Consider the following 13,556-nt stretch of genomic DNA (forward strand, 5'->3'; position numbering starts at 1 on the left):
TCTCTCTCTCTCTCTCTCTCTCTCTCTCTCTCTCTCTCTCTCTCTCTCTCTCTCTCTCTCTCTCCTCTCTCTCTCTCTCTTTTATTTTTTAAAGGTGATTGAGTACTTCCCCCCTCAAGGAGTACCGAAGCTCCTCCTTCTGGAACATAGTTGGAGGAAGTATGAAGAAAAGCCCAGGCTAAACTTCCCTCCTAAAATTAATCCCTACTTCAAACAGCTGCAAAGTGTTCAATCGGATGCTTATTTCAGGAGATGAGAAGCCAATGATCATGACAACTTGGAGGAGCTGCATGATTAATTGTGTTTAAGCAGTCATTATGGTTTTCACTAATGAAAGCTTGGTTATAGGTTCTGGTCATTAATAACCCGTAATAAAGATGAAAGCATATTCTTATCAGCTGTTTATTTCATGTAAGGAAAATTGCTACAAGATAGTTCACCTCTGTCTGCAATCTTTAGAAAACAACTTTATTCAGGAAACCAAGCTGACACCAGAACCTCAGGGTATGGAAATCAACTTCTCCACAGATGACTAACTTTTAATACACAAACATTCATTTTCTTTAGCACAGGATGATAAATGTAAATATGGTACCAGTCCAAATACTTACATAAAATCTAGACCGAGGGCCATTGGGAGAATGCAGCTGCATTTCAAAGTAAATGGATTATGGGAGTAAAAATGCAAATGCAGTAATGTGAGAGGCTGGGGAGATGACCCACTACTGTGGGAAGCTCACTGCACCAGACTGAGAGTCACGGTTCTAACTGTTCTTCTGACTAGTTATGTGACCTTGGGCAAGCCACTTACTTTCTTAGGAGAATTGCTTGAAAAAGTTCAGCAAAAATTATACAAGAACAAGATAGAAAATCTTAGATCTCTGTCTACTGAGAAACTGAATAATTTTTTAAAAGCTTTAAGTCAAATAGCTTGAATAATGAATTTTTCAATCATTTAAGGAAGAAAGAACAAGAAACTTAAAGATTCTTTTTAGAGAATAAAAAAGGAGAATAATTCCCAACTTCTTTTCTTTTATGAGACCAGTTGGCTTTTTAAGACCAAAGACAAGGGCATTATATTAATAGAAAATGGCAGGCTAATCTTTCTTATGAATTTGGATGCTAAGCTCTCAAACAAATTATTAGCAGATCTAATCCAGTGATTAACTAAGACAATGACATTTAAAATTTAGGTTTATCCCAAAATATTGCACTGATTTAGTATTTGAAAACCAATCACTGCATTTGAAGAATAAAGGTGAAGTAATATATAATAATCTCAACAAATACAGAAGTAATTGATGGAATTCAACACCCATTCAAGATTAAAAGAAACCTAGAATTATGAAAATTTCTTTAACTGATGGAGAGTATATACTAAAGATGTCATATTAAATGATGAAACTCTGACACTTCCCCCTCTGAGTTCAAGAAAAAGAGGACATTAATAATCATCACTTCCATTGAACTTGGTACTAAAAGCCTAGCCTGTGCAAGACACAATAAAAAATAAAAGAATTGAAAAAGAGTTAAACTATCATCTTAAAATGACCTGATTATATATATACAAAATGCAAGATCATCTACAGATAAATCATGAGCAAATAAGTTAATTTATCAAGGTCTATAGATAAAAGATCAACACACAAAATTCAACTGTGTTTTGATATACCCACAAAAGTTTAGAAAATATAATTAGAAAAAAATACCACATTAGACATAAAAGAAAAAAAATGAATACATAAAAGACTATAATGCAATGATAAAAGGAGAAGCAATCCATAAAAGAATAGGTAAAAATCTTGAATAAACATTTTAAAGTAGAAGACATAAAAATAGTAAAAAAAAAAAAAAAAATGCATGAGAAGATACTCAACATTATTAGTCATTGGGGAAATGGCAATTTAAAACAAAATAGATACCACTTCACATCCACTAGGATGACTAAAATTAAAAGACTGACAATGACAAGAGTTGATGAGGATGTGGAATGACTGGAATCCTCATACATTGCTGGTGGAAACAAAAAATGCTTCAACCATTTCAGAAAACTTGAAGTTTTTTTTAAAATAAATTAAGCAAATATATTACCTTACAATCCAGTAATTCTACTCCTAAACATTTAAACATTTACCTGAAAAATAAAAGTATATGTGCGCATGCACACACACACACACACACACACACACACACACACACACACACATCTTGTAGAAAAATGGCTTATTCATAATATCCAAAAACTTCAAACACTCCAAAGTTACATTAACAAGACAATGGATAAGCTAGGTACGAGCATACAGTGGAATACTACTCAGGAGTAAAAAGAGAATTACTGATATACACAATAACATGAAAAAAAAATCACAAAAACATTATGTTGACTGAAAGACATTATATATATATATATTGTATCAGTACATTGATTTGAATTCCAAGAACAAGCAAAACTAATGTAGGGTAATAGAAATCTAAGATGGGGATGAAGGAATTAACTGGAAAAGGCATGAAGGAACTTTCTGAGATAAGAGATGTTCTGTATCCTGAATGGGGTGGTAGTTACTAGTACACAGGCATTTACACTTGTCAAAACTCATCAAACTGTACAATTAAAATCTGTACATCTAAATTATATATACTATAATTAAAATGTAATTAAAATCATATCAATATAAAAAACCAATGAATATATGACTAACTCTAACTATAAGGTTCAAAACTTCTACTCAGAAAACTACAGCTGAAATTAAAGAAAGCCTAAACATATAGAGGGATAAACCATGTTTATAATATGACATATGGAGAGGATTATAAAGTAACTCTGTAGAGGGAAAGAATGAACTAGTCTATAAATAACATTGAACAATGTGGAAAAGACAAATTAGAGGCAGTTTTAAGTATTAAATTACACTGGAGATTAAAATAACCAAAACATTCAATAAAATATTTTTTAAACAACTTTAAAAATAAGAACATCAAAATAAAGTGAGGAATCGCAGGAAGTAATGTAGTGCCAAAGCTGTCTTTTGCTCTAAAGCCCTTGTTAAGAAAAACATAATTCCCCTCCCCACAGATAAAATTGTTGAAAATCATCAGTAACAATAAGCAGCAAATGAAATAAACTATAAATAGACAATATATTTGAATTATCAGATACAGAATATAAATAAGTTTAATATATTTTAAAAATAAAAGGAAAACTTGAAAATCAAGAGCAGAGAGCACTTTGATTTAAACGAGAATCAAATAAAAATTTCAGAAATGAAAATAATTATAATTACAAAATTGAAACTCATTAGACTTCACTGAAGAGTAAATTATTGAGTAGGTAAGAAGTATCCAGAGATGTCCACAGAGACAAAGAAATAGAAAACATAAAAGAGAGGTTACAAAGAATAAATAACAGAGTAAGAATAGATTAAGTATTAGAATAAAGAGTAACTAATTAAAATTTCAGAACAAGATAACAGAATGGAGAAGAGCTAATAATCCATATGGGGAAGTGAGGGGGGCAGAAACGTGGTCCCTACCTCACACATACACAAAAATGGAATCAAAGATCAATCACTAACTTAAACATAAAAGTTAAAATTAATATCCTCCTAAAAGTAAACATAGGAGAGTACATTCATGATCTTAGAGAAGATGAAGATTTCTTAGCAAGAAGGCAAAAAGCATTAATTTTAAAAGAAAAAAAAAAAACCTGATCATATAGATTTCATCAAAATGAAAAATGTCTGCTCATTGAGAAATATCATTCAGGAAATGAAAAGGCAAGCTACAGTCTGAAAGAAAATATGAACAATACATATATCTGGCAAATGACTAGTATTCAGACTATAAAGGTTTTAAAGTACTCTTACAAATTAATAATAAAAACATATATGAATGGCAAGTGAGCACATGAAAAGGGGCGCAATGTCATTAATCATTAGAGAAATGAAAATTTAAACCCTAGAAGACATCACTTTATGCCACTAGTATATCTAAGATGAACAACATAACACCAGGTGTTGGCAAGGCTGTGGAGCAACTGGAACTCACTCTTGTTGATGGAAGTGTAAAATGGCATGACTACTTTGGAAAAAATCAATGTCCCTGACATGTCATAAACTGAGCGTTTAAACTTCCTCTGTTGGGTTACCTGGGCCCAAACTTCTCCTTTGCTTAAGCTAGTTCAGCTTAGGTTTCTCTTGCTAGCAGCCAGTGAACTATGGCCAGCACTAAAAGGTAAGAAATATAGATTGTGCCCCTGGCTACGTGCAGCTTTTATGCTAGGCAATGTAGAGCCAGAACCGCTGAGCCAAGTGTCCTTATGCAACGGCTTGAACTGTCCTGCTGAGCTACGTACGCATCCACAAGGCCACCTCAGTGTCTTGTGTTTTCTCCCTACAACAAACGCCCTTCTGACGCAGACAACCTGGATCATTCAATGTGAATGGTTAAAAAAGAAATGTGAAGGAAATGAGGATGTGAAGTAATAAATGGGAATGATAAAATATTAATTTGAAAACCAACTTTGGGTACTTGCATATTGTACATGCAGTCTACATGACCATCAATTAAATGAATAATTCCCGTCATTATGCGGGGTATGGCCTTCAAGAAACTGCTGTGGCAATAGTCACCATCTTATACTGTATTTAAGAAAGAAGTAAGATATTTGCACATTCTAAGGATTAAAGCAACTGCATCTTACATAAACTAGTGAACACACATAAGACCATTCTGAACTGGGACTTATATTTTCAAAATGTCAGACATATGCAGCAATAAATCAAATGGAAAACACCTGGGGTATTAAATTATCTTCGAGTCAATTTAAACATAACCTCCTCAATCTACTAACATGACATCTGGGTGTAGGTTCCTTCTTGAGCCCTGTATTTCGTAAACATTGGAGAAACCAGTCAGGCGGGATCTTTATCTGCCTCAACATTATTTCTGTTGGAGGCATTTATTCTCTTGTTCTTTACCTGGTGGATCTTGGCTTACTCTCATGCAGCCAAAATAACCATTTCTTGCTTTGCGTCCTCATGTTTTCCATCTGACCTTTCTTTCTTTCTTTCTTTTTTAATATATTTTATTGATTTTTTACAGAGAGGAAAGGAGAGAGATAGAGAGCTAGAAACGTCGATGAGAGAGAAACATTGACCAGTTGCCTCTTGCACACCCCCTACTGGGGATGTACCCGTAACCCAGGTACATGCCCTTGACCGGAATCGAACCAGGGACCTTTCAGTCCGCAGACCGATGCTCTACCACTGAGCCAAACCGGTTTTGGCTCCATCTGACCTTTCTTAACAGGCGGCACTTGGAATAAAGGATAATGCTTACCTGTGTCGTAATATACAATCAGCCGTTTGCCGTGATTGCCCACGGTCTGTGGCTCGAAATCCACTTCCAGTTGCATGGACTCTCCCACAGTAAGAGTTCCAACAGACGGCTCCACAGAGAACGGCCTGCAACACACGAGACGCACCATCAGCACATGCTCCTGACTGTGTGAGGGGCGAAGGGGCAAGAGGCTCTAGATCTGTACATGGTTCAGTCCCGACACTGTAGCTCAGTGCTGGGGAAGTAACTCTCCCCCCTGATGTGAAAGAACTTTGGCTTTAATGTTAACATAATCAGCACGCTTAAGAGAACATGAAATGATGCAATAAACTTCTTCTTTGTGTCCTTGCCATTAGGCAATTCCTTTAACGTTCATGGAGAGATTCAGTAAGGGACAGATTTACAACATGTATGCAAATAATGTAATCTGTAAAAAAACAAAACAAAACAAAACCTGTACCTTCAAAGGGATAAAAATCAAGTTTTATGAGAGTTAAGAGAAAAGGGACCTTCATAATGGAAAACAATATCAGAGTCCCCAAAGGCAAGTGATGACACAATCACATTTGAGGGCAGAGTAACAAAGGATCTAGTTAAAAGGGCAGGGAGGAGGGATCGAGGGAAACTACACGATTATTAACAGTAGAGCTGTTTCCCCCTCTGGGCCCAAAGAGCCGAGGAGAAAGATTGGTTTTTAAAACCCACAAGAGTTCTAAGAGAACGCTACCTGATGAGGAGCAAAGAGCTTTAGTCAAGAGAGACGGCCAGCCCCTCTTCAGAGGGAAGACACGGCAGAGGGGAGAAGTGTCCTGACCTCGCATCCTCCTGTCAGATGGCCTGCTGGGGCTCCCCAGGCCTGAGCCCAACCAGAGGCCAGAGACCGGGAGCCCGGTGACCTGGGCCTTACAGGCCAGCCTCCTGGGCGAGGGCAAGCTGGGGAAGAGTGGGGAGCATTGGAAAAGGCAGACTGGGACAGGTTCTGTGTCTTCAAAATTTGGGCACGTAGACACTAGGGGAGGTAGGGTGGATTTGGAAGCAGTTTCGGTTAATCGCCCTGCATCTGGTCATGAAGTGCCTTAAATAAGTTACAGAGTCCTCCCTCCCAAATCAGAAACCCAGCCCACTTCCTTCCTTTCACGCTCCGCTTCACTTCTTCCAACTGCTGGCTTTTCAAAGTGAAGGCACGGTGCAATGTCTGGCAGGCTTAGCTATTTCTGATGATTTACTTATATCACAACCGACCCTGAAGCCCTCCCTTCGATACTGAGCTTAATTTCAGAACACCTACGCTTTCTCTATGAGGGTGCAGAGCTCACGGCCGAGGTAGCACCCGGTGGTACCTGAGATTATTACTGTAGGACCTCTGGTGCTTCCTCCCTCGGGCAATTGTTTCCTTTCTCTGATGTTCTCCATCTGAATCTCCCTCTCCTTTCTTTACTTTTCCACGTTGTTATTAGTCCTTTTACCATTCCTGCAGCCACCAGTCCTCAATAAACCCCAGACATTGCTGTACAGGCACGATGGTGCAGTGGTTATTGACCTCGAGTCAATGGTATAAGTTCAAAACCTAGCTCTGCCATGGCCTTGGGCAGGTCATTGAACCTCATCTATGAAATGAAGGTAATGAGAGCACCTACTCCACAGAACTCTATGAAGTAGTGAGGAATACAGGGGTTGATATGAGTAAAGAGCTTAGAATAATGTCTGGCACGTGGGAAGTGCTAAAAAAAAAAAAAAGTGTTTATCATTATTTTTGTTGTTGCTATTTTTATTTTTATCCCCCTCACTGGCAGCCCCTCCAATGGAAGATGAGTCTGGGGATGATCTTGGGTATCCAGATAAGTTCAAATTTTTATAATTCTCCTCTCAATGTGTTACACTGCTCTAGAGATTTTACAAAAAAACACATGCAGGTCATAGCACATCAACCTCTTGTTCAATCACCTCAGTGGTCCTCCCAACCTATGTCATAAAGTTCAAAGTCCTAGGCATTTGCGGTCCCACACAATCTGTTCCCAAGCAGCTTTTGCATTCTCATTAAACACAGACATCTGTCCAAATGTCCCACACACCTGTCACATTCCAAGTCAGGTTGGGGCGGGATGGCATGGGAGGACTTTGGTCTCTTCACCCATAACCTCCCCTGGCACTGCCACCTCCTCTCCCAGCCAGCCTGCGCCCCCTACACAGACATTCCCCACACCTCCAGAGGCACTCAGCACAGCCCAGACTCAGCATCGCTCCTTACACAGAATCTTCCCCAATTCTGCCTCTTGTTAATAATGCCTCCTTCCTCTCAGAGGCAATAGCTTCCTTTACTTTTTCTTACTTCAGTTCACCTTGTACTATCCTGACTTTTCATACCTGCTTCTCTCAAAAGCTAGAAACTCTTGTGATGAAAGGAAAGGAAAAGCAAACAAAATCTCAAGAGCACATACTCTATGCTGGGTACTACACGGGCTCTTTACATATGTTAATTCCTCCAATCCTCAGAAACACCTTGAGAAAGTAGGTATTGTTATTGGCTATTGGCGTTTTCCACTTGAGAAAACAAATGCTCCAAAAAGGCAGGCAACTGTCCCGAAGTTACCCAGCGAGGCAGTGGTGGAGGTTGAATGAAAGCATGCCTTCAAGTTCTTTCTGTTTACCCAAGCCACCTTGTTAGATCCACCTTGGTGTCTCTCACCACGCCAGGCACAGCTCTTTCTTCACAGGAGCCTCTCAATAGAGGCAGTTAGATGCAATTACAACCCACTTTTGGAGGGAAATAAAAATATCTGCAACCATAAATTAGTGATTATCACATCCTAGTGGAATAGAAGAGGAGTTGACTTTCGGTATCTCAAGAATTTCTGCTTCATGTGAGACGAAGTTGAATCTCACAGTCTCGAAAGTTCCTTCCTTCCTTCCTTCCTTATGGCCCCAGTAAGAATCCAAAATGTTGAGAACTGGCCCCAGTTTCCTGGTTAGGGAACAAACATAATCTACTGTAATATTTTCTTCTATCGTTGCCTCCCTGGTTCCTAATTTTTTTCTTCCTACCCTAAAATGAAATTGCTTTCATTTTCTTTTCAAATATTTCTTGGTAGCAAAAGGACAGTTTTTGAAACGAACTGGGTAGTGTTACATTGCAGAGCCTAAGCTAATTTTCTATGAAAAAAACAGAAGTGCCCTTCTCTAGAACTCCAGCAATCCGTGTGCCATTGAGAGGTAACAGATACTTTGCTGTTGTGCTAATGGTTGGGTTTATATCACACTAAATTTCTTCAGGACCTAGACAATCACCTGGGATAGCCACTGCCACTTAGCGCTGCCTAAGCGCTCTCCATAAATCAGACAGTAATTGGGGAGAGCGTGTTAAGTTCTGGTGCTTAAGCCTTGTCTCTGGTTTAATTTTTTTTTTTTTTTTTACTTCATTTTACTAAAAGCAGACAGGCTGAACAGGCTAGAAACTATCGGAAAACGCTCTTACAAAGAGCTGAAAGTACTGCTCCTCGGGGTATAAGGCTGGCTCTCTCTACTAAAACGTTTGGTTTTGATATCACATCCTCATTAATCCCAAAGACTTGGTGAGGGAGGGAACTCGGGTTTGTGAAAAAATCATGAGAAGCCGAAACCGGTTTGGCTCAGTGATAGAGCGTCGGTCTGCAGACTGAAAGGTTCCAGGTTCGATTCCGGTCAGGGGCATGTACATTGGTTGCGGGCACATCCCCGGTAGGGGGTGTGCAGGAGGCAGCTGGCCGATGTTTCTCTCTCATCAACGTTTCTAGCTCTCTATCTCTCTCCCTTTCTCCTCCCTGTAAAATATCAATAAAATATATTTTTAAAAAATCATGAGAAATCACAAGAAAGATGTTAAGGGACTTTTGAAAGATTTTTGTTCAATCTACTGCAAACTGCTCTTAAGAACTAAAACTGTTCCATCCGGATGACTCAATGCTTTAACAGAAGACTAACTACTGGCTCTATTTTATTAAGCATCAAATAAAATATTGGTTCTTTTTCTTCAGATAAGCTTTTTATTAACTGATTCCCAACTTGAGGTTTTTAGATTTTTGAAATGACTTCCTAATCCTTTCCATTTCACCTCCCAGGACTGATCCTACTTAAATCATCCAAATCTTTCTGGCACCTACTCGAGGGTTAGGTCAAATTTGTAATAAAGTTGAAGAGTAATTGTTTATGTCCTTTGTATATTTTACAGCAAGTGCGGCTCCTTCTATCCGTATAAAGAACACTGTGTTGTTTTTATAATACTTGGAGCGTGCTGCAGCTTTGCCTTTGTGATGTATTGTCGGTTAGGCAGCCTATAAACATTGACTGGGCACTTGTTTACTTTAGATACTTGGTTAACTGCTGAGGACACCACTGAAGTTAGATAATAGCCCTTGCATTTGAGAAGCTCATATTCTAATGGCAGCAACAGACATATAAAGTTACTTTTCTTTTTTATAATTCATAGGAACTTGACCCTTGATGAACGTAAACACTAATTAAATCATTATTTCAATGAAACAAATATGATGTTTTCATACTTCCTGTGAGATATTATTTCTAACTGCATATTGTCTCTAAAAGTAGTAAAGACCTGGAAGAGATGATGGGTTTTTGACTGACTCCAAATGCTCAAACCATATCCACTGCTCTGCCATGTCTACGGACAACCGTATTCACTGAATTAGTGGTCCCCAGCCCAGTCAGGGCAGCACAGCCACCTGTGTGCCTTTCAGAATGGACACCTGCCGGGGGGGGGGGGGGGGGGCGTCTACCAGAGATTCTGATTCAACACCATGCAGCCACAAATCCATCCACCACCGTCTATGTCATTGTAACCATCAGGGTTCTCGGCTGTAAACAAGCTCTGACTAACAAGCAGAAAAGGGATTTATGGGGAGGATTTGAAGCTGCTCACAGAGTTGACAGCATGGTTGGAAAAACGTGCTTTCTGTGGAACGGACATAAAGCTATTATTTTATGCGAAGTCTAAGCAGGAAAACAAAAATATTTGCAGGCAGGGGATTTAATTGAGAGTCTTGGTTCCACCGAAGATGGGAATGATGTGAGGCCCAATTTAAGACAGTGAGATAGATGAAGGATTAGCAACAACAGCCACTTCCACCCGGGGCTGGAGACAAAAGATGAGGAGGGAGTGTGACCACGTCCTGGGGGCCTAGCAGAAGTTGGAGCCCATGGCGGGCTTGTCTGAAGGGCTAGAGGCACAGGGAAAATGCATTTGCTTGCTGGGGAAGCTAGAGAGGGAGGAGGAGATATGCCCTGGCTTCTTCCCACCCTCTAATCTCCTTCTAGTGCCCCCAACTGGTCAAGCCCAGCAGGTAACCAGCTGACTCAGGAGGCGAGGGGGACTAACACAGCCTGAAGGTGACACTGGGTATTGCTGGGAAAGGGTGAGGAATGGATCTGCAGGTACAGAAGCCCAGAACTGGGCCATGTTTGTTCTAATCCAGGCTTTGCTATTAACTTACTGGGGGAATTTAGATAAACCATTTATTTCCCTTCTCAGACCTTACTTCCTTCATCTGTAAAATAGGAATGTTGGACTATAGCTGCTAATGTCTTTATGATTCCCAGCTAGTCCTTAAGTTGGCTCGCCATTTTACCTTAGAAGTGTTTCTATTTTAGGGGGAGATGATTCACATTCATAGCTATGGATGAACATGCTTGACATACTTTCTTGCAACTTCATACTATTCAATCTGTGAAGTGATTTTGTCCACTTTACGGAACGCGACATGTAAAGAAATGGTCATTTACATGTAGCTGGGAAGATTCAGCCTAACAGCCCAGGAGGATGTCAGAAGACACTGGTTTTCACAAGAACTCTTCCTTCGCCTTTGACGGTGGATTTACCTGAAGTAGATCAGGATGCAGAAAGCTAGAAAGAGTGTCTCTCTTACTTTAACGATGAAAAATAAAATAAAAAGGATAAACAGCAAAATCCCAAGTTTTCTTGAACCATTCAGAGAGCTGAGGTTGCAGGGCATAGAAGTGGCAGGAAATCTAAAAATGGGCCATTTCCAGCCCCCAAGGGAGATGGGGCGCCTGCGGGCTGCTCCGCCTATGATAAACAGGTTCCCACACGCAGAAGAAACAGTGAGAGAGGATGGAGTAGAAGAGACGTTTGAAGAGATCATGACTGAGATCCTCCAAAATAAAAAAGACCCAGGAAGCTCAGAGAACCTCATGCAAAAATTGAAACTAAAACTAAGCAAAAGCAAAATAAATTCCTTAAAAATAAAACCCACACCTAGACACATCATATTCAAAGTGCTGAAAAAAACAAAGACAGGAGTAGGCAAAAGTAGGTTTATAGCTGTATGTACACAAAACACAGTTTATTCTCATATTATTAGTTATTTGTAAATCATGGGACTATGTATTTATATCACACCCATAAACCCACTTTTGCCCACCTGTATAAGAAAAAAAAAAAATCTTGAAAGCAGCCCAAGAAAAAGGCATAGAGGAAAAAGATAAGAGTTATAAGCAGACTTCTCATGAGAAAAAAAAAAAAGCTAGTAGACCATAAAGTGACATCTCTAGAGTACTAAATAAAATATGTGTATCTCTTACTGTCAACTCAGAGTTCTATAATGTAGAGAAAATACCTATCAAAAATGAAGGGAAAATACTTTTTATTAAATAGATAAAAACGGAGAGAATTTCTAGTAGACCTACGCTACAAAGAAATATTAAAAATAATGTTTCCTCCAGGAGACATACAATCCCAGACAGAAACTCAGATCTGCGTGAAATGGTTCAGAGACAGTGATGCTCCTGGGACACGTGGAAGAATAAACACAGATTCCTTCCCCGGGGATGTGCCTTCAACCTGCATTACGGCAGCCCTGGTACCTATAATACAGCAGACCGGGTAACTTGAAAACTCTTTTATCAGGAATACCTAGAAAAGACTGGATAAAATGTAACTTGTGTAAATATGTGGCTGAGCATGCAAACAATTAAGGCAAACCCACAGGATTCAAAACCGAAGAAGAAACTAAGTATGAGAGCTGTAAGCCACTGAGCTAATGCTGGGTCTGCCCTGGGTTCCCAGCAACCTGGAAGCCTGGGTTTTAACAGCCTGCCTTGATATGGTCAAGTCAGGGAACTTATAACAAAACCCCCACATAAAACTGGGAAACCTGAAACCATTCTCCACAAGGAAAAATGTCCATCTTGGCTTTGAGAGAAAGGAACAAAATTTATCTAGGGATTCATAACTTTGGACATATGTCTTGTGCAGATTTGGGGGGTGAATTCACACTATCAGTCCACGAACCCCCAAGTCAAATAATCAGCAAATAATCACCAATAGTCTATACAATCTAACCTTTATGAACCAGGCAGAAGCAAATGCTAACCCTTTCTGAAGAGATGTATCCTTAAACCAGCAAAGGCTTCCACAGATAAAGCCCTTCAGAAAATGAGCTCACAAATCCAGATCAATATACACACTTTTTTAAGTCATAGAAAAAACTTGACCCTATGTTTCCTATCCTCCCAAGCTGGTCACTCTTATGACGGCCCTGTTTTGACGTTTCATAACAATTTTTCTTTCCCATCTTATAAGAGAGTTCCTTGCAGGCAAGGATCGTCTCATTGTCCCATGGTGTCTACTACCCTTTAGCTACTTCTCAAATTATCAGATGAAACTCTGACGCCTTCACTTAACTAGCTACGTGCTCTTGAGAAAGTTATACAACCTCTCTACTGCTCTGTTTTCTCATCTTCAAAGACTGCAGGAGCAGGTTGAGTTCCTCTCACACATCTCCTCACTCTGAACTCTCCTTCTACCTTCCTCTTTCATTTTAAAGACCCTTGTGATTACATCGGCCCAACCCGATAACCCAGGATAGCTTTCCCATTTTAAGGTCAGCTGATTAGCAACCTTAATTACATCTGCAACCCTAACCCCCCTTTGACATATAACATTATACATTCACAGATTCTGGGATTAGAATATGGGCATATTTGAGGAGCCATTATTTTGCCCACTGCACTAGCTGTAGCTCGTTTGAAGAAACAAACACTTTTATATACCCCTTGCTGTGTACCAACAGTTAACATTTATTAAGTCATTTATTCCTCACAACAACCCTTTTAGAAGGCTGCTATAATTTTTCCTATTTTTCAGAGGAGAAAACTGAGCACCATGGTCCAAGGAATATGGATGGCCCCTAGGAACTGGAAAAGGCAAA

The 13,556-nt window shown here is 39.4% G+C and overlaps 1 protein-coding gene across 1 annotated transcript in view; it reads right to left on the bottom strand.

The window, feature by feature from the left end:
* The window catches only part of HYDIN (HYDIN axonemal central pair apparatus protein), a 316,871-nt gene that overhangs the window by 229,627 nt on the left and 73,688 nt on the right, over positions 1–13,556 (bottom strand). The window contains 1 exon segment of the mRNA XM_045582700.1: positions 5,338–5,462. Within this exon segment, the coding sequence (XP_045438656.1) occupies positions 5,338–5,462 (125 nt within the window).

Source organism: Pipistrellus kuhlii, unplaced genomic scaffold (genome assembly GCF_014108245.1).
Source record: "Pipistrellus kuhlii isolate mPipKuh1 unplaced genomic scaffold, mPipKuh1.p scaffold_m20_p_17, whole genome shotgun sequence".
NCBI classification, from domain to species: Eukaryota; Metazoa; Chordata; class Mammalia; order Chiroptera; family Vespertilionidae; genus Pipistrellus; species Pipistrellus kuhlii.